This window comes from Notamacropus eugenii, chromosome 2, assembly GCF_028372415.1.
Source record: "Notamacropus eugenii isolate mMacEug1 chromosome 2, mMacEug1.pri_v2, whole genome shotgun sequence".
NCBI lineage: Eukaryota > Metazoa > Chordata > Mammalia > Diprotodontia > Macropodidae > Notamacropus > Notamacropus eugenii.
In genome coordinates, this window is record NC_092873.1 from 270,217,193 (window position 1) to 270,243,081 (window position 25,889).

Sequence of the window (25,889 nt, forward strand, 5' to 3'; positions counted from 1 at the left end):
GCCCTGTACTCGGTACTTTGAAAAGATACACAGAGGTAAGTTCCCCCGCCCTTGGGAGAAGGTTAGACCGTGATTACCAGGAGCATTCCATAGGGCACAGAGCAGTCTCTGCTTTTGCAGTTTAGAAAACAGAGCTCAGGGTGCATCAGTTTCATGGCGAAGGTCACCCAGCTAAGAAGCTAATAGGAGTTAAACCAAACCATTAGGCAACAAGATGTTGGATAGCACAAGGGAGAAGGTGTTTGGTTCTCCCCACTCATCCTGTGACCCCCTTCACTGAGCAGGAGTAGGGGAGGAGAGAACCCCTCCTCTTCTCCCCTATGATAGTGCGACCGACCGCTGATCATCAGAGATAGTAAATGCCTCCTTTACCATCTGCCCAAGGCTGCTTTGTTTATAGGCACACCCTTTATAGAGTTACCTTGAACAATGGTATTTCACAATAGCGTCATTAATATATTATTACCTCAATTAGGCCTTAGATCCACAGCCAATTGAAAGAGATTGACTTTTTGTAGCAAAAGAGTTCAGTTTGAGAGGTGAAGATGATATTTCTATCAGGAAATAATTATGGAAGGAGTCAAACTTTTTTTCAGAAGGGGAGATAGACCAAGCAGTGTTTGCTGAAAAAACAAAAAAACAAATGGATAAAAGAATGTCTACACTGGTCAGACTTTGAGGTGTAGGTGCTGGTGGTCAGGTTATAAAATACAGATACTGTAGTATGGTGTGATGGACAGCTAGGTGGCACAGTGGATAGGGTTCTGGGCCTAGGGTCAGGAAGACTCATCTTCCTGAGTTCAGATCTGGCCTCAGACACTTAGGAGCTGTGTGACCCTGGGCAAGTCACTTAACGGTTTGCCTCAGTTTCCTCAACTGTAAAATGATCTGAAGAGGGAAATGGCAAACCACTCCAGCATCTTTGCCAAGAATACTTGAAATGGGCTCAGGAAGAGTCAGACACAACTGAAACAACTGTACAGTATAGTGTGATATCTATAGATACTAGCACAGTGCGCAACACATAGTAAGCACCATGTAAACATTAGTAGGTGGTAGTAGTAGTAGCAGCAGCAGCAGCAGCAGTAGCAGTAGTACTAGTAGTAGTAGTAGTACTAGTAGTGATAGTAGTGGTAGTTAGTAGTAGTTAGTAGTAGTAGAGAGCTGGCCTTAGAGTCAAGAAAAGCTAGATTCAAGTCCTTTCTCTGACATACAGTCATATTGTGACCCTGGACAAGTTCCTTAATGTTGAAGCCTGTGCAACTCTCTAAAACTATAAGTTAAAAGTTATAGAAAAGGTGCTGTCCAGCATTGGTAGAGAGTTACCTGAGAATTCCCTGGACCAAATAAATCACTAGTCCACATTTATAGGGTGTTGTAATGTTGGCAGAGTCCTTTGCGTCTGTTATCTTATTTGATCCTCACAACCCTGGGAAGTAGGAGTTATTATTATCCCCATTTTATAGTTGAGGAAACTGAGTCAGCAAGAGGTTTCGTTTCAGTAACTTGTCGAGAGTCACATAGCTAGTAAGTGTCTGTGATAGGATTTGAATTTAGATCATTCTGCCTGCACGTTTAGTGTTCTATCCACTAAGTCTCCTGGCTAAACAACCTGGTGAGTTAGTTAATCCATCAATACACCCATCTTGGCCAAATGCTACAGATGGACAGTGAGCGAGGCCCCAAACAACGTTTCAGAAACTACTCAGTACTTCAGGGATTCCAAACTTCTTCTTCCTACCCACAAAAGTCCATTTTTCCAGCAATACTTTTCTCCCAGTGCTCCTGGCTCCCATGGCTAGGAGTCATGGAACACTATGGGCTTAGAGGAATTCCAACGGGACGTGACCTAGAAGGCCAAAGAAAGATGCACGGGGAGAATAAGTCAGCTGTAGGATTTAACCCATCGTCCCTTACAGGCCAGAAGAAGCATCAGAGATACCAGCCAAGTCTTGTGTGCCCAGAAGAGGAAGGGGGCAGTCATGTAACAAGAGCAAAGGACAAAAAGACATGAAGAGATTGGAATCCTGGTGGGAGGGACCTTAAAAATCATAGGATCATAGATTTAAAACTAGAAATTACCTTAGAGGTCACTGAGTCCAATTTTACAGATAAGGAAACTGAGGATGGGGGAGAGAGGAATTAAGGGGGGGGGGTGGTAAGTGACTTAGAACTTCCTTGAAGCCAGCTAATTAATCATTTGAACCCTGGTCTTTGGATTCTAAGTCCAACCCTATTTCTTCTGTACTAGGCTCCCAGATATGATTTGATGCGGTGGGTGAGGCAGAGTTCTCACTGATAAGATCACAGTTTCATTGAAGGACAAGTATTTGTATTATGCTGTCGACAGACCCCACTGTCAAAGTTGTGAAATTGTGCTGTTACGTTGTCCAACCAATCTGTCCCCTGTAATGCTAGTTACAGAACAGTTACCAACTTCAGGTGGGATATGCAGCTAGGTGGCACAGTAGATAGAGCACCAGGCCTAGAGTTGGAAGACTCATTTTCTTGAGTTCAAAGATGGCCTCAGACACTTACTAGCTGTATGATCCTGCGCAGGTCATTTAACCCTGCTTGCCTCGGGTTTCCTGAGCTAGAGAAAGAAATGGCAAACTGCTCCAGTATCTCTGCCAGAAAAATCCCAAATAGGGCAACAAAGAATCAGACACAACTGAAAATGACTAAACAATGGCAAGCAAAGCACTGAGGAAACAGAAAGAAAACTAAGACAGTGCCATCTCTCAAGGAGCTCACCTTCTAGTGGAAGAGAAAACATGTATGGAAGGCTTCAAGTCAGATAGAAAAGATCCACATCTTTGGGGTGCAGCCACAAAGCAGAGGGTCATGCCTCTTCTTCAGTGTATTTAACCCAAAAAATCACGTCCTTTTCCGATGTTGCGCCATTTGACCATACCAAGGCCTTTGGGGACAAACACTTTCTTTTCTGGGTCTCTATTAGATGTGACTTGATAACACTTGAAGATCACACTTGAAGGAGGAATTAATTGAAAGACTGCATCTACACAAGGGTTGCTTCCCAGAATCCTAGCTGTTGACATTGGACTGGAAGCATTGCTATTCTAAAAAGTCTTGGGCTCAGTGTCCTGACCTGACTACCATGGGGCCTGAGGGAAGATGGTGATCAAGGTGAAGGTAGTAATTCAGCTTGCCTGACCCAAGTAGCCTTCTGTCTCTCCTTCAGGCAATCTTGCTGTTTAACTTCAGCTAGTCTGTCTTGGCAGCCCCTGAAAGTGGCAGTTGGTTAGCATTTGGTGAAGATGACTGGTCCATTGTCAACAGCGCTTCCTTCCCTGAATGATGGTTGTGAAGGCTGAGCTGGAAGTAGGACTGCCACCAGTAGAGGGTGCTGCCATTCCCAGGGTTCTTGCATTTAAATGCCTTTTGGAGGTAGTTGGTGATGAGGAAAGTGGGCGCCATATTTACAGTATTTTCTCCTCTCAATGATGGCTGCTATTTCCAGGGCTCTTTGGTTCAGGGTCCTGGACCATCCCAACCAGAGTCAAGGGGGAGATGGTGGTCAAGGTGCTAGTGGTGGTTTGATTTCTCTCTCATGTGCTGCCTCCCATCTCTCCCTCAGGGATCTTGCTGCTTCACGTAGGGTGGCTGGCTTGCTCTGTGAATGGTATATCTCTTCATTTTATCCACAAGAATAGGTTTTGTCAGCATCAAATAGTGATTGGAACTGAATCTGTGATTTTGTTGATTAATTCCAGAAAAGAAATGCACCAGTGCAGGTCAGCACCCTCTCTATGGCTTAGATTCTTAGAAGATTGCTTGGAGCCCCAAGAGGTTAAATGATTTGCCCAGGGGTCGCATAATCATCTGTATGTGTCTGAGGCAGGATCTGAACCTGAGTCTTCCTGGCTTTGAGGCCACCTTTCTATCTACTATGTTCTGTTTACTCTCAGTTCTAAATGCTTTACTCGAATCTAGCTAAACTGTTATCAACAGCATTCCCTAAATCTACTAATCAGGTAACCACATCAAAAAAGAAAATGTCACATTCTCCATGAAGCTCATGCTAGCTCTTTGTGATCACTGCTTTCTTTTCTAAGTATTCACTAACCATCCCTTTAATAACATTTTATAAATTTTATCTGGAATCGAAGTCAAGCTCACTGGTCTACAGTATACAAACCTTATACTCTTTTCTTTTTGAAAATTGAAGTATTTGCGCTTTTGGTCCTGTGACACCTCTTCCACTCTCCATAATATTTCTTTCTTTTAGAAAAAAATTTTATTAATACTCTTTGTTTTTGCAGCACAGACAGATCTAGTTATATCTCCTTCCCTTTGCATTACCCCCACCACTACCAAAAAAACAATTTCTATAATCTTCCAAAGATCATTTCCAGTGATTCAGTAATCGTCTGCCAGCTTTTTGGGTCCATAGGGGTATAAATCATTTGTCTGGTAAGTTGAAGTCATCAAGTTAGGTCCTTTCTTACTATCTCCCTATTCATTTTGGGTTTCAACCCTCTGTTAGTGACTTTTGTTCTGTATTTTCAATCCAAAGACCATTCATCTTCTCAGAGAAAACAAAAGCAAAAATATAAGTTGAAGAGTTCTGTCTTCTCCCAATCTGATGTCGTTATCCTATGCACCCCAAACAGCGATCCTACCCCCTCTTATTCCCATCATAGCTAAAAGTGTCTCTGCATTCCGTTTGTGTGAAATACCTGAGAAATATCGATATCTTAAAGAGAAGTAATGGAAAAACCAAACACATCATAGGCATTCAGTAATAGAATTGCAGGTCAAAGGTGACTGGAGCTGGTCTTGTGCTAATTCTTTTAAAGTCAGTGCCATTTGTTCCCAGTAAATTTAAGAGACAGGGAGAGTTGTTGGGGAGGAGAGCAAAGCACTCCATTTCTTGGGAATGTCATCTTCTAAAGATTCTGAGATGTCAAACATACACTGGTGAAATAGAGCCGTGCTGGGGAAGAAAATAACAAGCGTCTTAAGAGCTCACAGCAAAGTTATACAACAGCTGAAGACAAAGAAATAAAAACAGCACTGCTTGTAACTGAAGCTGGGGAAACAACTGCAGGACAATGGAGTTTTTAAAGTTGGAATTTAACCAGGGCAAACTGAACTTGAACTTCTGGCTGAGCATTGGATCTGAACACTACAGGAGGGTTTGGGGCGATGCCCTTCGGTTTTTTTATTTTCATTTTTTTTTTTTGTTATAAACTTAATAACTATCACCAAAAACTACAAAATAAGTACACAAAAATAAGGAATGAACTCTTAATGGAAACCATTATTAGCATTTAACAAAATAGAACAAAATAAATCAATGACAAGTGATAAGTATGTTTGCTCCGTGTCCTCAACCAAGTCTTTCTGAAGTCCTGCTGTTTGGGACTCTCTTTTCTTTGAATGGCCCTGTGATTTCTTCAATCTAGAGATATCCCAAGGGGTCAAGAGAACCTGAGTTCAAATGTGATTTGAGACACTTACTAGGTGTGTGACCCTGGGCAAGCCACTTTACCCTGTTTGCCTCAGTTTCCTCATCTGTAAAATGAGCTGGAGAAGGGAGTGGCCAACCCCTCCAGTATTTTTGCCAAGAAAGCCTTAAATGGGGTCATGAAGAGTAAGACAAGTATGAAACAACTGAACAGGGAGAATCCCAGTCAAGTACTTCCATGATGAATACAAATGAGAATTTGTTCTATAACTTATAGGAAACTTATGGAGAATTACCTTTGGCTTACATTTCTCTTTTCCTACACAGTTGTGGTGACAACTCTTCTCTGTGTTGTGTGTGTACACATGCACACATATATGCATATATATGTATATATACACATATGTATCTGTATATATTTTAATGTTTGCAAGTGCTTAATGTATGTTATCTCATTTGATCCCAACAACAACCCTGGGAGGTAGTTGCTATCCCCATTTTGCAAATGAGGAAACTGAGACTCATAAAGTGACTTGCCCAGCATCCCCCAGCTTAGTAAGCTTGTGATGTGGGATTCAGACATGGGCCTTTCAGCATTCTATCCAGTGACCTGTAAATGTGTGTGTGTGTAGCTTTTTTCTGTTGATTAGACATGGGTATATTAAATTCAGAACAAAACTAATAGTTGAAGTCCAGGTGGATATCTTGCCAGAAGAATGAATTATGCCATCTAATCCCGTGCTGGTGAAAAAGAATGCCCTCTATCATGCATTGAAGCTATCCCATGATACCACTGCTCTCCTGTAGACATTAGTCTCCTAATTTTAACTCCTTAGGTAAAGTCCAAGATGAACAAATCCAGTTCCCTGTCTATCGAATGAGCTGAAGGGGACCAAGATTATCTCCACAATTCTGTTCCCTTCTCTGCCCAGGTGGAGTGGGGAGTTTTATTTTGGGTTGTTCTGCTAGGGTGTTTTTTATTTTTTTGAGAGGTAAAAATCTTATCCTGACCTAAAACTGGCAAGACTGGGAGACGGTTAAACTTGAGATGTTTGACTGTGGCACCAGAGGACATTTTCCAAATACCTTTCTCTGACTAAGCCAATTGTTTTCTCCTTCTTTATCGGTCCCTGGGATGGCTAATACACCCTTTCCAGCAATGCCCAAGTATCAAGGACACCCTCCAGGTTTAAGAGACAAAATCTCTTTGCTCAGTAATGGAAACTTGGCTCAGCAGATAGCACTGGTGCCTATCTTCTTCCATCTTAGAGTATCCCTCCATGTCTGGTGCTGTGTAGGACTTCCAATTTTAAGAATATAAGTGAAAGAATTAGAGTTCTGGTTTTTTCATTGTTTATAATTTACAGATACCATATTTGTACACCATTGTTTCCTATTATATGTTATTATGATTTCTGTTTATCCTTTTTCCTCAAACAGCAATTCAAGGCAGCCTACATGAGCAACAATTCAGTGTAGTGGATGGAATGCTTATCTTTGAATTGTGGGTTCAGATATGACCTCTCACGTTGACTCAAGGTGTGACTCTAGGCAAGTCATTTAACTTTTAGGTCTCTGACTACTCTTGAGACCTTTTTTGTTTGGGGCCGTTTTGCTACCAAAGAATCTCCTGGGAGTTGTTTCTTCATCTGTTCAGGGCTTTTGGTCCCACCCTCAATCTGTGCTTCAAAAAGTGGGGGCAGAAGAATTTGGCAGGCAGTTGGGCTAGCACCAGCTACCCTTGTGTAGAAAACTAAAGAACTGCTAAGAATCTAGGAAAGTAATTATGAGGGTGGAATTCAAGGAATTATGGCCCAGGAAAGATAAGGCAAGAAGATAGCATCTTCCAGTTCTTGCTTTTTTGGAAAAGTCCTTGGGAGAAAAATCTTTTCTCTATATCCCTCCCTCCAGCTTGTCTTGGGCCAGAGATGCATGTTTGGGGAGGGACCAGTGACTCCTCCCTCAGGGCTATATCTGTCCTGGGGATGCTGTTCCCCCCTAACTTTCTATCGCTTTCTTGTTCCTGTCCAGCTTCTTATACTTCCAGAAATTTTGTTTTTGCAGGAGCTACCAGTATATCTGGTTTCCAACTCTTCCAGAGTCATGGTGGACATAGGTGCGCATAGAAGAGTCGATCAGGATTCTCTGAGTCAGGCTGTAGGGCTCTGTTTGTAGATATTGACCCCTAAGGCGTACATGGTGACCAGGACTGGGTCCTTGCATGTACCTGGGTCCTTTAGGGACTCTTCAGGCAAGGCCTTGCTTTTCCCTCTATTACTTGCTTCTCCATGTATCCCAGAAAATCTAGGGTACAGAGAGCGGCAATGCCAAGCAACTAGGAACTCTGTAAGATAATTCTACTCTGAGCGATTCCAAAACTGCACTGCATCACTATCTTTAGGTCTTACCTATTAAGTCATAAATGGGCTTCCATCATCATTGGGTGCAAAGTTCCCAAACTGGGAATTTCCCATGTTAACTGTTAAGTCGAAGGCATTAAGTAGATACAAAGACACAGATGATAAGATTCCTACCTTCAAAGAACTTACATTCCATTGAGGGATACAACATGGGCACAAATAATTATAATACAGGGGAAACTGAAGGAGAAGAGAGCTCTCATAAAGGCAAAATCAGAGAGGCTTCACAGAGGACAAGGTAGCAATTGTACAAATTATTGCCCAGTGAATTTGGTAAAATTTTTATTAGTTTGGAAAAGGGAAAGCAAATTGGTGTGGAAGTGAGCAAGCTGGTCTCTCTCTTGCCTTAATACCTCTTCTTCCTCTTCAGTGACTAGGCTAATCAGTTACCAAAATACCTGAGTGCTTAATGTAAGCACTTTGCTAGAGACACGCACACGCACACGCACATGCACACGCACACACACACACACACACACATACTTCCTGCCAGATGCTTACAGCCTATTACATAGGACTGATAGTGAACAAGACAGTACATGAGAGAATATTAAAATGATGCCATTGGGACAGTTAGAAAGATAATGTTTGACGAAGTGCTTATCATACTCCACAGTTGAGTGCATCCAAGAACTAGAGAGGGGAAAAATATGTCTTACCTCTACTCCCTAAGGAAGTTTCTGTGTCCTCAGTCCTGTTCCTCTCTATCTGAAAGCAGTGATATGGAAAACGTCTTAGACTCCTCTGTCCAGCTGAGCTGGGACTTTCTCTTCTAGTCTTCTGTTCAATCTCCCTTTTTCCCTCCCTCACTAGAGACTGGGGCAAAGAGGGACATCTACTTATGGGGGTCTGCCTGGCAGAGAACCCCACTTGTCTGTTACAGACAGTGAGATGAAAGACAAGCTTGTGCTCTGAAGAACAGAGAGAGTCCCGGATTCTCAGCACTCAGATAGTCCCCTTGACCACCAATCAGTCAGTTAGCCATTAAGTACCTACAGTGTGTCCAGCATGGGGATACAAAAGAGACCAGAACAGTCTCTGCCCTTAAGAAGTTTACAATCTAATGATGTGAGCCAAGCCAGGATATGATATCTTAGCTTGTGTGCTCTGTGAAACAGAATTTCTCAGAGATATCCCTCCTCCCTTAGCACACTCATTTACAACCATACTCAGTAAAGCTATGGAAAACATTAATTAAACAACAACCAAAGGCCCTCCCCCACATACATACACACACATATGCACAAGCTGTTTAACCTGTTACCAGGTTAAAGATCTGTATAAAGGGGGTAACAAGGTCTAGGTGACAAAATCTCTGTCTGGGTAGTTGGAAGGGGGAGAAGTCACCCTCAGGTTTAATGGCCAGTGCCACATCCAGTGGATGACTTGTCTCCTAGAGCAGTCTCTGCTCGATCTCCTTACCCATGTCTCATTGCCCCCAAACTTCATTCAGCAACAAGATTTTAGGTTTTTTCTTCCCAGACTCACAACCATGATCACCAACTCCCTTCCCCTGGTGAACTTTCTCATTAGTCCCAGGATACTTACAGGAGGGACTACAAAAGAAAGACCACTCCTTTTCAGGAAACTGATGCTCTTTTCATGGTTAAACATCACTGATGGGGACATAGGGCAAGGAAGGTTATGCCAATGGCAGAGAGAGCATTGACCCTGGGGGGTGGGGTCGCAGCACTCCTCATTCCCCAGTGCAACCTTCAGATTCTCCCTTTACTGCCATCATTTGGCCAGTTCTGTGAAATACATCACCCAAGCCACATCCTAGAGGCAGCAAGGTGACATAGCAGATAGAGCACTGGACATGGATTCAGGGAGACCTGAGTTCAAATCCAGTCCCAGATACTTCCGAGCTGTGTGACCCTGAACTAGGCACTTAACCTTTCGCTGCCTCAATTTCTCATCTGGAAAGTGGTTCTGATAATAGCACCCACTTCCCAGGATTGTTGTAAGGATCAAATGAGACACTGTTTGTAAAGCCCTTTGCAAACCTTACAGCACTATGGAAATGCTAACTGTTGATATTATTGTCCTTTATCTACCGGCCTCCCAGTTATTCCTCTTTTCTTTTTTTTTTAACTCGAGAAATTTATTTTACATTTTGTTATTCTTAAACTTGTCCAATTGCAAGCAAATAATCCATACAGTATAACTCTTTGGTATATTTTTTTTTCAGGCAGGTAAGAGTAACAACCAAGAACACATTGAAAATGAGTTTACATTAAGTAACCGATTACAATATACAGTGTACAAATGGTCATTCAGTTACATTTACAACATGGTCCAATATAAACACTGCTTAAAAGTAGACCACTCTTATATAAAACACAGACGTATACAGTTTTCTTACGGGCCCAAGAGAATGAACACACATCACAGGTTTTTTAAAAAAGTTACATCACAGAGTCTCTAAAAGTTCAGGTACAAAAATGTATATAAGCTTGTGGATTTTGGCAGCAAATAGTCAAATGCATGCCAGGCTATCTTATTCTTGCTGGCAGGTGCTGCCTTTCTCTTTTCTTAAGGAGTTCAGTACCTGTCTCCCTGTTTTCCTTTCTTTTCCAACTTCTGTTCTTAAGGAAGGCACTTCAGTATTGGTGTTAATGCTCCCTTAAACATCCTAATTTCTTAGCCCTTTAGTCTTTGAGTCCTTTGATGTACACATGCACACACACATACTTTCTCAGATTATGCTCTGAAACTGAAGTTGCAGCAAAGTTGCTGAACTTCATTGATAGAGGGAGTTTCCTGATCCAGGAATTCCATATGCTAGTGAAGTCACAGGATCAATCCTTATCCTACATGAAATTTTTACATATACATACATAAGTATAAGTTATCAAAGTAATGACAAAATTGCTCAATGTCCTCTTCTGTACTACTCTTTGTTTCATGTGAATTTTTAAATGTTTCATTGATCCCTTTTGGGAGGGATACCCACCCCCACTGCCCCTTTCTTTGTCTGCCATCTCCACCAAATAGATATCTTCCCACATAACATGTATAAAGTCAAGCAAAAGAAATCAACTCATTGGCCACACCTGCAGCCACAGTATGATGGATGGTCTTCCTGTGGTGTTGAATAGGAGGAGAAAGAAAAAGGAGTTAGGGGAGAGAAAAGAGACCAGACAGATAGACTAGTGGTTTAGGAGGTAGAGGCAAAGTCATGACTGAGAATGAGATGAGAAAGAAGTGTAAGTACGAGAAAGGAGGGGAAATAGCACCCTAGACTGGTTTACAGATCTCTCAGTTCCCCTTAGGATGTGAATGAGCTTAACATGAAAAGGAGACCAGTCCAGGCTCAAGGTCAGTGGAGTTAGAGTGGTTGGTACCTTGGTTTTTCTGAGTGGCTTCTCTGAAAAAAACAAAACTCTAAGCATTTTGCATATAGTGATAGTTTGGCTATGGCATCACTTATGCCCAACTACTGCCTTCCTTGTTCATTGATGGATTGGATTATGTATTATATTATATTATATATTAAACACCTGTATATGTTACAGACTCCTCATTTAGTGCATCAAAGGCTTATTGAATACTTCCTATATGCAGGACATTGAGAATGCAGAGGTAAAAACAAATCAGTCCCTGTCCTCAAGAACCTTACAGTTCTTCTGGGGAGATATCATCCGTACATAGACGAAGGCAAGGTAGTTTGAGGAAGCAGAGAGCCCTAACATTTGGGAGAATCATGGAAGGTTTCATAAAGTCAAGCTTTGGAGGGAAGATAAGGAATCTGAATGGCAGAGGGGAGGGGGGATTGCATTCTAGGCACTGAGGTGTTGGCAGGGAGTGAGAGAGGAAGCTTTTGGGAAACTAGTAGAACTAGTACTGAGGAATCACTCCTGGACCCACAGGACCTGGGACACTTACTCCACTCACTGTTTTGTACTGAGGTAGTTTGGACTGGGTTCAGTCCTAGGAGCAGCACATCTCCAGTTAAAGGGGTTAGGAACTCCTTTCTCAAATTCTTAAACATGTTAATTCTGCCAGCCCAACACTCTAGGGAAAAAATTACTTAAAGTTTATGGAATGGCTCATATCTAGTGAGGAGGGTGTAATGTGTATAATATTTATATGTATCTATGTGTGTATATCTATACATATGCATATATGTATGTATATATGTATATAATGTGCATCATATAAATTAGTTGTGGGACAGATAATTTATTCCTACACACCAAAGGAATGCTAAATACAGGATATGCCATAAGCATGAATGAACAGAATGAAACAAATTCAGTAATTTAACTTATAACTACTGTTACAGTCAAAATATAAAGCAATTTGCAGTACTGGTGACTAAACATTTCACACTTCACCTCGACTCAGCACTATCCTTACACCTCTGCAGGCAGAATGACGAGGCTTGAGCTCTTCCTTTCTTATCTGTGGCTATCCCCTTCAAGAATGCTATTGGAGCTGCTTCAGATTCCCCTCCTGCCTCCTTGCTGCACCAATGGTAACTCCAGAGCCCCCTAGAATTCACCTGAAAAGTCAAAATCAATAGTGCCAGCCAGAAACTAGCTCTTTTCACTGTCATAGCACTCTGCCCCGGCAACTGTCATGAGGAGGGAGAATGACCAAGAGAATACTTAAGGTTTACTGTATGGTACTAGAATACCAAGTCCTTTCAGCAGTGGGTCACCTGGAAGCAACCAGGGAATTTATCATCTCCAAAATGCCCTAATGCTGAACCACACATGTATCTATCCAGAAACATGCAAGAGAATATGCTCCTGTGCTTTGCTGAAGAATGAGATAGCTCCTACTCCACAGGAAATGGAAGATTAACCATGAGGAGTTTATCAAAGAGAGGGAATGAAATAATATGGTCAGAGCTATGCTTTAGGAATAATATTTTGACAGCTGTGTGGAGGATGACTTGAAGATGGATGAATCTACAGGCCAAAATTAGGGGGCTACAGTGGTAGGCCAGAAATGAATGATAGGGACCTAAACTGGTGTGGTAGTTTATTAAGTCTGATAGATGCATCTGAGTCGTAGAGTTTTAATTGGTGGGACTTGCCAAGTAATTAGACATAAGGGAGAAGGACAAGCAAATAACTCTGAAGTTATGAACTGGGAAGATGATGGTACCCTCAGTAGAAACAGAGAAGTTTAGAAGAAGAGAAGGTTTTGGTAAAAGATACTGAGTTCAGCTTGGGGTGTGTGAAGTCTGAGATGCTGATGGGATAGGGATATCTAGGTTGGAGATGACCAGCAGATTGCTAGTATTGAAGGACAATAAATAATCTGGAAATCATCTGCTTAGAGATGGTAATCCAAGGGGATGGATGAGATTCCCATGGTAGAGGTAAAGAAAGAATAACCATGAGAACAGTGTACACAGTATATTGATCATAACGCTAAAAGGCAGTTAAACATTTAGAAATTTTAATGACAGTCTCAGTTCTGAAAGACTGATGATGAAACCCACCTCTCTCCCTGCAGTGTATAGCTGGGGAGCTGGAGGTGCAGAATTCAGTACACACTGTTGCATGTTGGCACCGTATCAGTTGATTTTGCTTTGGTGCATTTGTTTGCCAAGGGGAAAGCTGTGGTATGAGAAACAAAAGGCAAATAAAATTTAGTGAAGCAATCAAAAAGAAAAAAAAATGGGAGAGATTGTTGGTAACTTTGGAGAAAGCAGTTTCAGTGGATTGTAGGCTCAGAAACCAAAGGGTTAAGAAGTGGGTATGGAGGAAGTAGAGAAGGCCAGTGTAAACTTCTCTCCCTAGGAATCTGGCACTAACAGGGAGGAAAGCTAAGGATGATAGCTTAACGGTGCCAAGATGGCTGGCAGCAGGAGAAGATGTTTACATTAGCAACCATCAACTCTAAACCACAGACATAATGGGCAGCAGGAGGTTGAAGTTAGGGAGCCAAAGGACAAGGGATCTGACCACTTGCTTATCAAAGCAGAGGACCAGTCAGTCGTAATGATGGTCCGGAAGGTCATGTGGGAAAGGGATCTCTGATCCCCTTCACTTCACTCTGAGCAGCTCTTTTGTTTTCTGTCTCTATCTGGCACATTCCTGCAGGTGGGCTGGGGCTGGGTCTAGAGGCAGGAAGCTTAGTGGTAAGGAGCAATAGAGTCATATATTGAAAGAGATCACAATTCCAGAAGGGACTGTTACACTCTCCCCTCCCACTGCACTCAGTATGGAAATAGGGCTATGGTAACTGCCTCCTTGTTCCTTGCCCCATGGTAGTATGAATAGAATTCTGGACTTGGAACCAGTAAGAGCAAGGTTCAAATCCCACCTCGGTTAACTTAGAAACTGTAAAACTGTGTAGTCATGAGCAAGTTACTTAAATTCTCTGCCTCTGTTTCCTCATCCGTAGAATGGAAATAACATTTATCTTGGAGTGGCCACTTCACAAAATTGTTGTGAAGCCCAGATGAGATGGTGTATAAAAAGTGCTTTAAGGTCTTTAAGGCATAATATAAATGTCATTACTGTTATTGTTCTGAGGTGGTCACAGCAAACATTCAGTGCTAAATGTCAAGTAGTTACTGCCCTCTGCAGATGTCAGCTAGAAAGGCAGAGGGAACTTGTATTATTCTTATCTCTGAATCCAAGTAGAAAGAGGCTGGAGGCCTCTGTAACCTCCTGATCAGTGGCCATGCAGGCTCTGCTTGGAGCTCCCTCTGGAGGCAGCCCCTTCCACTCTAGGATGGCTCAGATGATTAGAAGTTTTTATATAAAACCTAGATCTGCTTCTCTACAACTGTTGGTCTTAACTTCTATTTTTGCCCTCTGGCGCCAAGCTGAATGTATGAGAGCCCTTTGCTACCTTGGCCTTTGTGAGACTTTTCATGCTAAATTCTGCTAATATATTCCGCTGAACATTTTATGACGAAGTGTTCAGTTGCCTTCCATCTGTCTCATGGCAAAGTCTCTTTCTCTCTTCAGAAGATCCTCTGAGGCCAGCAGTCTTATTAATGTGCTCTGATCTGTAATAGCCATAATTGATAATATTCCAGTGCCAGCATCCCCTTCCCCTTCCACCAAGTTCTTTAGGAAACATGATTCTAATCATGGAAACTTGTAATAAATAGTTGTTGCCTAGCTGGGACACAAAGGGCTAGGACATGTTGGGAGGAAGGTTAGATTTAAAAGTCAAAAGATCTGAGTTCAAGTCTCAGATGTGACACCTTTGCCAAGTCAGTCAATCAATAAGCATTTATTAAAGAGCTTCTGTGTGTTGAAACAGCTAGGTGGCTCAGTAGATAGGGCACTGGGTGTGGAGTCAGGGACACCTCAGTTTAAATCTGACCTCAGACTCTTACTATGTGCAGGACGCTGGACAAATCACTTAACTTCTGTTTACCTTAATCCACCAGAGAGGGAAATGCCAAACCACTCTGATATCTTTGCCAAGCAAACCCCATGCACACTACTGACATGCTGTGGTCCACAGGGTCATGGAGAGTCAGACACAACTGGATGGCTACACAAGAGCAACGTGTCAGGCACTATGCTAAATCCTAGGGATATAAAGAAAGTGAAAAGACAGTCCTGGAAAGTCATTTAACCTCTCAGTGTCCCAGGCAACTCTAAGACAACAGAACAGGTCTTTATCTGCATGGGTAAAAGACATTTCCTCATAGGGAGCTGACTACACAAATGAAATCACAGGCAGGTTTGTCCCAGAAAAGAAAAAAAAAATAATTGTTATTCCTTCAGTATGAGTTAATAATTTCTAAAACTCACCTGATCTCCATCATATCCAGAACATAAGATGCTCCGAGCCGCTGAACACGGTCACCTTGATGGCTTTAGTTCACATCTCTGGTGTTTTGGGAATGAGAAGTTTGGAAATTGGGGTGGGAGGGATGGGGAGCAGGGGTCAGCCGGTATTATTATAGTGGACAGAACACTGGGCCTGGAGTCAAAAATACCAGAGTTCAAATACAGACTCAGAACCTGGGCAAGTCACTTAAATTCTGTTTGCCTCAATTATTTCAACTGTAAAATGGGGGTAATAATAGCACCTACCTCTCAGAGTTGTGAGAATCAGATGACATAATATTTGTAAAGTGCTTAATACATAGTACCTATCACATAGAAAGTTCTCTATAAATGTTAGTTATTATTAATACTTACTATAGCTCTTGTATATGTTTCCATACTAGCTTGAAGGACTTACAACAGCACTAATATCCATCCTATTTTTAATTTTTAGCAAATCTTTCCCTTTGTTCAACCGCTGCATCCCTCAGACCCCTGAGTGCTACTCAAAATTTGCATCTGTTCTGATCAATGATGTGGACACCCTCCATCGCATCCTAAGTGGAATCATGTCAGGGAGAGGCACGGTGCTCGGCCTGTGTATCCTTGCAATAGGTAATTTTCTTTTTTGACTGCTTTTGACAAGGGTGTAGTGAATTCCTGTGAGCCTAGAACTGGGTTGGCCCTTGTCCTGTGTGAGTACTCACCTCCTCGCTTAGCCAAGTGGAATTTAGCTTCATGCCTGCATTCCTTGTGTTGGACTGAGAATGAAGGTCCTTCAGCTTATTTCACTTAGCTGTCAGCACTTGGGCCTGAATTTTTCATGGAAATATTTGAAAAATGTCAAAAATCCTAAAGTCTTAAGTCATAACAATCCAGGGTCCTTCACCTGTTTAGCTAAAGAAGAGGTCAGCAAACATTTACTAAATGCCTCCTGTGCTCCCAGCACTGTGGTGGTCTCTGAGGGAGGTCTAGCATTGACATCAGATGTGACAATGATGATGGATGACACTTATGTAATACCTTAGGTTTTCAAAGTATTGTCTGGTGAAAGGAGAACTAGATAACTTAGCTTCTTCCCTCTGATGCTTACTGCCTGTGAGATCCTGGGCACATGCCTTCATCTCCCAAAGCCTCAGTTTCCTCATCTGTCAAATGAGAGGTTGGAGGAAGCCTTCTGGCTCTAGGTCGATGATCCCATCTATACCTCATAAGAGGCTTGCAACGGCCCTGTGAAGTTGGCACTACTCTTATCCTCATTTTACAGGTGACAAAAGTGTGCTTCAAAGAGAGTTAAGTAATTGACCCAAGGTCACACAATCAGAAAGTGTCATAGGCAGAGTTCAGACTCCTGACTCCAAGTCATATCCCTGCAGCTAAGCCTCTCCTACCCTCAAGAGGCATGTAGTCAAGTAGGGAGAAAAGTCACCCTTGTACATAGTTTTAGTTCACAACGTTGCATGACAGGTGTGTTAGAGAGCTGCCAAACAAAGTGAAATGAGCAGAACCAGGTGAACATTATACCTGTTGATAATAACATTGTGCACGATTAACTGTGATGGACTTAGCTCTTCTCAGCAGTATAGTGATCCAAAGAATTCATGATGGAAATGTTGTCTACGTCCAGAAAAACTCTGGATTCTGAATGCAGATGGAAGCAGACTATTTTCACTTTATTTTTTGTGGCTCTTTTCCTTTTGTTCTGTTTCTTCTTTTACAAGGTGACTCATATGGAAATATGTTTCACACAATTACACATATATAACCTACATCAAATTGCTTACCTTCTTAGGGGGAGGGAGAAAATTTGCAACTCAAATTTTTATATAAAAAATTAATGTTGTATGTAACAAATCAAATTGTTTGCCTTCTCAAAGAAGGAGGGTGGGGAGAGAGGAAGGGAGAGAATTTGGAACTCAAAATTTTTAAAACAAATGTTAAAAATTATTTTTTACATGTAACTGGTATGAAATAAATGAATTTTATATTAATTAATTTTATTTTATGTAATAAATTATGTAAATAATCATTAATTTTTAATGAATGTTTAAAATTATCTTTACATATAAATAGAAAAAATACGATACTATTTTTAAAAGAGAGAGTTGCTAAGCCCAGTATTATATGAAGCTGAAGGGGGCTCTTGCTGGCAACATAGGGAGAGCGGGATTAAAGGAGACACCTTGGAAAAGGTGCTTTTGTATTGATCTTTAAAGGATGAGTATGAGTCCCACAGAAAAAGCAGACAGGGGCATTCCAGGTATAAGGAAAGCTGAGCAAGGAGAGCTCTGTGCATGTGTGTTTGCAGGTGGGGAGTTGTCCAGACTGACTGGGGAACAGGGGGAAAGAGTAGTAATAGAAACAAGACTGGAAAGCCAGGGTGACCCCAGACCTCGGGAAACATTGGGGGAAAGATCTTGGATTCATTTCAGTCAGCATTTATTAAAGTCCGTAGCGTGCTAGGTAACAACACGAGGCAATGGAGTACAGAGACAAAGGAAATAATGCCTTTCAGGAGTTTACCTTTGACCTTCATGTTAAATTGACAAACTTGCAATACATTGGAGCTAACATTTCTTTTAATCCCCAGTCCTAGCCCCCATCATCCCTCCATTCTCATATGAGGCAAAAAGAATTCAGAAATGTAGGGTTGCAGACCAGTCATTTAGCACTGAGGCAAAACCAGTTTGGAATTTGAAACTCCATATTTCTGTGTAATCATAATAATTCTGTATTTAAGGAGCTATGTTAAGGCCCTGGGGTCCCAAAGAGAGGCATGACATAGACCCTGCTCTCTAGGATCCAGCAAATCTTACTTATAATCTTACAATTCAGCAAGATCCTGGCATTTCCAAATAATTAATGGGTCATTGTTTTGAGTAGGTCAGACTTCATGCAACTAAGCACTCAGCATAGAGCCCAGCACATAGTAGGTGTCTAATAAATGTCTTATTGATGGATTGATTAATCCATCTCTCTTAACAGAGCTGAGCTGTTCTTAGGATCTCCACTTGGCAATGTTCAGATTTCCCCAGAAATTTTCGAGCACATGTGAAGCTCCTGGTTCTTCCAGAAGCTGCAGTGGCCATTATGCATATTAACCCTATTCTCCTTGTTGTTGGCATGTGTGATTTCTTCCCTTGTTTTTGCAGCCCTGTCGCTGACCATGGTGTTCACCTTCCGATTCATCACCACCCTGCTGCTTCATATTTTCATTTCCTTGGTTGTTTTGGGCCTCTTGTGTAAGTATTTCTACACAGCTTGTGTTTTTGTTTTCATCGCGATCTGTGATTTTATTGATTCAGGGAACTAGCAATATGAAAATGCCCTCTCTCAACAAACACATTTTTGACTTAGAGAAGCTGACTAGCCCAGGGTCACACAACCAGTATGTGTCATAAATGAAACTTGAACTTTCAAACTCAAAGGCTGGCTCTCTATCCTCTCTCCCAAATTCCCTCTGTGAGATGAAATCACATATCTAACCTTCCTCCAGATAGTCCTAAAAATTAACTGATACTTGTGGAGAATTGATTAAAGAGTTGCTTCTGGACTGGCATTTCCAATAGCTGAATTTCAGTCCATTAAGAACATTTTTATAACATTTTAAGACTCACCAGGTGCTTAGGAAATGTTATCTCATAACAACCCTGAGAGGTAGATCCCACAGGTATTATTCTCCCCATTTTACATCTGAATAAACTGAGCTTGAGTGGACCTTGACTGTGGTCAAAGAGCTAACAAGGGCTGGGAGTGAGATTTCAACCCTGTTCTTCCCAGATTCAGCCCTCTATGCACAATTTCACACTGCTAGACTTTGGGGAATATACATTCCATATGAGGCAGTTAAGTGGCTCAGTTTAGGTCTGGAGTCAGGAAGACCAAGTTCAAATCTGACCACAGGCACTTCTTAGCTATGTGACCATGGACAAGTCACTTTCATCCCTGTCCACCTCAGTTTCTTCAGCTATAAAATGGTCACAATAACAGAACAGCATCTGTTCCATAGGCTTGTTGTGAGGATCCAATGAGATAATATTTGTAAAGTGCTTAGCCCAGTGCCTGGCGTGTAGTAGGAACTGTATAAATGCTTATCTCCATTCCACATCAGTGTATATTCTTAAGTGGGTCAAGACGGTATGTGATGTTTTTCCTCAACTCTGACTCTTCTTCTCTATAAATTCAGGAGTCATTTCAATAAGACCAGCATTTCTCAAGCACCTACTGCATACCAGTCAGTGTATTGGTTGCTGGGGTTACAAAAACACAAAGATTTCCATAGCATTTGATATGTACAAATGACTAAGATGTTATTTAATACTTAGAATTTATACCTGTGTGAACTTGGGCTAAGGACTTAACCGTTAGGGACCTCAGTTTCTACAAGGTGTAGTCATAGGGGAATAGCATCCAGGACAAAGGAAATGATAATCCTTCTGTCCTCTGGCCTGTTTAGACCATACCTGGAGCATGTGTTCAGTTCTGGGGACCACATTTTAGGAAGATTATTCACAAACAGGAACAGATCCAGAGAAAAGCCTTAAGAATGGTAACGTAACTAGAACTGTCATACTGAGAGTTAACTGACGGAACTAGCCTAGAGAAGACTGCAGTCAAGGTCCATTCAGACTCAGTTTACTCAGATGCAATTATTCAGAGAAGCTGAGAGCTGCCTTCAAGTGTCTGAAAGTTCATCAGATGGAAGAAGAATCAGACTTGTACTTCATGGTCCCCAGATGACAGAACCAGGAGCAAAAGGCAGAAATATTCAAGAAGTAGATTTCACCTGGGTATAAAGGGAAAATTCCTAATAGTTAGGGACTCTAGGAGTGATTATGATGGGAAAGCAAAAAGCATAATAAAAATTACTTTTAAAAGAACAACTGACCCTATTCTAAATTAGAATGGCCTCTCTTAGGAAGTAGTGAGCTCTCCATCCATCAGATCATTCAGTCATTTAGCAATCTTCTATTAAATGCCTTCTATGTTCCAGACACTGTGCTAAGCACTTCGTGATACAAAGAAAGGCAAAAACTCAGTCCTTGATCGCAAGAAACTCACATTCTAAGGGAGGGAGGGCCAGGCAATCTACAAATAACTATTTAAATACAAGATGTATACAGAGTATATGGGAGGTAATTCAAGTGGGAGTTGGCTGACCACTTGTTGGAGATATTGGGGAGGGGATTCCTGTTCAGATACAGATTAGTACTACTAATGGTCTGGTCTAAGTCTAAATCCTGTCATTATTCCTTAATTAAGTGGGTGATAACTATGTCCTCAGCTTATAAATGAGAAAATGGGTCTCTGCTTGCACAGGACATCAAAGGTAGGGCTGCTCCTACACTTGGCACTTGGGTTTCTGAGCCTGGTGCTCCCCTTTCCCAGCTGACTGGGCCCTGTTGTGGCTCTGGACTACCCTTGGAGACCACCCAGAGATTCGCAGCAATTGCAAGGTGCAGCACAAAGCTAGTGCTTTGCAAGTCACACTCAGGACTCATTCCCTTCCCAACTCCATGAAACAGTGTGGCTTATTACCTGCAAAGCCTTCTGTGGTTTGGGACCCCTGTACTTGAGAGGCCATCCCAGGGTGAGCAGGAGACAGACTCAGCAGCTTAGCTGTAGGATCTATATCTTTTAGAATGAGGATTGATTGAGGCCAGATGGTATTTTGTTTTCCAGTTGTCTCTGGTGTTTTATGGTGGCTGTATTATGACTATATCAATGACCTCAGCATCGAATTGGACAACGAAAGGGAAAATATGAAATGTTTACTGGGATTTGCTGTTGTCTCCACAGTGATCACGGTAAGAAGTGTCCCTACTCTAGCAGGGCAAGCAAGTGACTCAGTCTGTCAACGAACATTTATTAAGTGCTTTCTATGTACTGGGCAAATGTGGCTAGGTGGAGCAGTGGATAGAGTGCTGGGCCTGGAATGAGAAAGACTCATCTTCCTGAGTTCAAATTCAGCCTCTGACAATTACTAGCTGTGTGACCCTGGGCAAGTCACTTAATTCTGTTTGCCTCAGTTTCCTCATCTGTAAAATGAGCTGGAGAAGGAAATGGCAAACCACTCCAACTCCAGTATCTTTGCCAAGGAAACCCCCAATGGCATCACGAAGAGTTGGACATGAACTGAAAAATGAGACACTGTGCATGCAAAGAAAAACACTGGGTATGCAAAGAAAGTCCCCTTCTCCCCCCCCAAAAAAATAACCCAGTCTTAATCCTTAAAGATTGTACATTTTGGTGGGAGAGACAACATGTAAATTACTGTGTACATATAAGATCTATATACAGTATAGATGAAAGTAATTGGAAAGAAGAATGCATTAACATTTATGGAATCAGGAAAAACCTCTTTCCAAAAGTAGAATTTGAGTTGAGTCTTGCCAGGAAGCCAGGGAAACTGAAAGGTGAGAGGGCAGAGCATTCCAGACATGGGGGACAGCCAGAGCATAGGCATAGAGGTGGGGGATGGAGGGCTGCGTTCAGGAACGGGGGCATGTGGAGAGGAGCAAGCAGCCAGCCGAATCTCCAGAATGGCCTTTTCAGAAAAACAAAAACAAAAAAAGCCATGGTTAGCCCTTCACCTCAGAATGTGCGGGGGAAAGAGGATGCCTCTTTGCTTCTCTAATTCCTACCTAGGGATGAAGGAAAATCTTTGAACAAGAAGAGCAAATCTCTTTTTATGAAATCCCTTCTGCTTCCTCCCAGGGCACCTATGGATGTTAATTTAGCACTCTGCTGCTTTCATTCCTGTCTAAGCAGACACAAAGTAGTAGCCGAGGGGGGATGAGGTTACAGCCTCCCAATAATGTGGGGAATGTTTCCTGTTTGGGAAGACTGGCACCTCCCCCTGGCCAATGAACGTGCTGCTTTCTGGCTAGCGTAACATCTCACGATGCAGCGGGACACAGACCCCTTTGTTTCCAAACCTGTTGGCTGCTGGGTGGGTTTAGTTTTCAGAGAACCTGCTTTCTCCTCCCCTGTGAGCTCTAGTTAGAAACACATGAGTGCCAAGTGCCAAGACAGCAGAAAGAAGCTTTATTCCACCCTACCCCACCCCCACTTCTCAAATCCTGAGAAATTAGCTCGTAGTGGGTATGCACCATGGTTGCCTATTTCATGGGGCCAGAAAATGATTTCAACTGATCCATAATCCCTCTGTCCTTTCATATGTGGGATGCTCACCTTTAGGGGTGGGGAGCAGAGAAAGGGGTTATTCCCCCACAAAGGAAGTCATAGAAAAGGAGAAGATGGATTTCTCAAAAGCCAGGTACCTGCTTCTTGGGGCGTATCTCTGGCTTTCCTTTAGTCCTTTACAAGACTTCTTTGCACACAAAATCTCTAAGGACCACCCAGCTCCCAGGGCATGTAATTCATTCTTGGCACAGAGAATTGTGTAAGCCTAGATAAAAGAGAAGGATGTTACCCTCAGGAGGGGGAGTTCCTTCTCCTCTCCATGCCTAGGGAAGGTATGGTGGTTGCCACAAGAGAATCCCACGTAGCAGCCTTTATTTCCCTCACTTAGCCCTTTGCATCTTTTACTTTGCACCGTGGTTTTTCTTTTCATTTGTTTATTCAACATTTATTGAGTATATGCAATATACTTTGCTAGCATTAAAGAAAAGAAAAGATAGAAAAGAAATGATCCCTGCCCTCAAGGAGATTATAGTCTAGTAGGGATAGTAAGATCTACACAGATAAATATGATACAAATTAGGATGAATAAATAAAAAGGCATTTATTAAACACCATTGGGGATACAGGAAGAAAAGTGAGAGAATCCCTAATATCAAAGAAATTATGCTCAAATAGAGAAGTAAACATATATCAGAGGGATTCAGAGACTGTATAAGTGCCTAAAATGGATACAGACAACAATGAAATCAAATGAGGAAGCAGTATAGATAGGTCCCCCACCTCCCACCCCAACTAGATGGTATAATCCCTGAAAGGAGAGAACATGTCCAAGACTTCTTTCTATCTTTCCAAATACCTAGTAATAATAATTCAGATTTATTTAGCATTTTAAGATTTGTCATCATTAATAACACTAGTCGTAGCAATAATCAACACTTATATGGGTGATACTAAAAAGTCTTTGAGGTATCAAAACTTAAAATTCCACTAAGACTTTTGGAATACTCGGTGTAGCTCTTAAAGTTTCTTAAGGCATTTTACAGCATATTATTTAATCTTTACAACAATCTTTTTTTATAGAAGAGACACTTGAGATCCAGATGGGTCAAATGTCATGCTTAGGATCACACAGCTACTAAGCCTTTGAGATAGAATTAGGACCCCGGTCTTCCTGGGACTCGTCAGTGCAGTAGTTGTTTCATTTTCCTCACAACCTTGTGAGGCAGGTAGAGCAAATGTCATTACAAAGAAGGAAAGCAGATCTCAAAGGATAGACGACTAACCTAAGGTCACACAGTTAGTGAGGAGTGGAGCTGCCACCCATAGTACTCAGTAATTGTTCATGATGATCATGTTCATGCCCCCACAGCTAGGTGACTTCTAAAACCCCTTCTGCTCTCCACAATAGAGCTATAGACCAAGTGCCAGGGAATGCCGGTTTTAGTGACATGGGACAGGACAGAGGATGGAGAGAGGAAAACCTACATCTGATTGATGCCTTTCTCCCTCTCATATGTACACAACTAGCTCTTGTCTCCATGTAGTGAGAAGAAGAAGGAGAAGGGAAATACTGTCTGTTCCTACCTCATCCTTATCCCAAGTCAAAGTCTCTATCCCCCCCCTACCCCACCATCCACCCACACTAGAATTGCTTCCCAGCCCAAAGCCAGAATGCTTTGGGGAAGGGAAATAGAAAAAGCAAAGAGAGAAGAGAAATTAGAAGGCATTAGAGGAAAACCAAGTTTATCCCCTCCCTTCTGGGGGGTCACTGCCACCTTTCCTTTTTCTGCATCCCCCCACATTTGTCCAAGGTCATAGGTGATAAGGTATGAGGTGATAAGCTCCTGCACCCAGGTAGTAGCAGTATCAGAGGAGGAGCAAGTGTGATGGTGTGGCAGGTACAAGAGATGATACAAAGATAGAATGACCATGTTTGGGTATAGGGAATTAGAGGGAGTTAGGAGTTGAAGATGCCACCTAAGTTGTGAGCCTGGGGAACTGGAAAGATGGTGGCTCATCAATAGAAAAGGAAGTTTGGAAGAAGGCAAAGTTTTGGGGGAAAAGATAGTGAGTTAACTTTTGGATATGTTGAGTTTAAGATGTCTTTAGGGCATCCAGTAGACAGTTTGAGATGTAAGCCTGGGATCAGGAGAGAGGTTAGGGCTGTGTAAGTAGATTTGAGAATATCAGCATAGAGATGATCATTGAATGATGGGAGCTGATGACATCCCCAAGTGAAGTAATATAGAAGGAAAAGTGTAGAGGGCTCAAGACAGAACCTTAAAGGACACCCACAATGAGCGAGCGAAATCTGGATAAAGACCCAGCAGAGGAGATGTCACACAAATATATATATGTATGTATGTATGTATGTATGTATGTATGTATGTATTACACATTCAATCAATCTACACGCATCCATTAAGCACCTACTGCGTTCTTGGTGCTGGTGATGCAAAGACAAAGAATGAAATAATCCCTACTCCTAAGGAGCTTACATAATTGTACATGTCAGGAGTTTAAAAGAGGGACAGAACATTTATGACTGAGGGAATCAAAGAAGATTTCTCGTAGATTACTTTTGAGTAAAATGTTTATGTCTGTCTTAATCATTGACAGAGCACTTTATTTTACAGAGTACTTTTTGTACATCATGTCATTAAAGCCTCACAGTAGTCCTTTAGGAAGAGAGGACTGCAGGTATTACAATCCTCATTTTACAGATAAGGAAGCTGAGAATCAGAGACTGTGAATCACAAGTGGTGACAGATTCAGTATGCATCAGAGGCAGGATCTGAGTCCATATCATCCTGACTCCAATTGTAGTACTCCTTCTAGTACATCATGTTGTCTCTTTTAAGTAGATGTAAAGTGGACACCAGCAAGAGTGGAATAACATGGTACAAAGTGGCAGTTTTGTAGTTAACGAATATGAAATGACTTTAAAAGACACATGTTACATTATTCTCTAAAGATCTCCACAGGGGTTACCCTACCTCAGCTTGCCTGCAGAGTAGAATGCAGGGCTCATGGGGCCAAGGCAGGCAGGGGCTCTCTTTCCATGGAGGTTAGTTTAGCCTGCCATATTCCATGGCCATCAACTCTTACCTTGCTTGCCAGTTGGTACTGTTTGTC

The 25,889-nt window shown here is 41.9% G+C and overlaps 1 protein-coding gene across 2 annotated transcripts in view; it reads left to right on the top strand.

Moving 5' to 3' along the window:
* Positions 1 to 25,889, top strand: part of SLC44A3 (solute carrier family 44 member 3) — a 99,847-nt gene that overhangs the window by 11,966 nt on the left and 61,992 nt on the right. For both annotated transcript variants that reach the window (XM_072644066.1, XM_072644067.1), the window contains exons 6-8: positions 16,063 to 16,223; positions 18,761 to 18,850; positions 21,291 to 21,415. In XM_072644066.1, the coding sequence (XP_072500167.1) occupies positions 16,063 to 16,223; positions 18,761 to 18,850; positions 21,291 to 21,415 (376 nt within the window). The remainder of the gene's footprint in view (positions 1 to 16,062; positions 16,224 to 18,760; positions 18,851 to 21,290; positions 21,416 to 25,889) is intronic.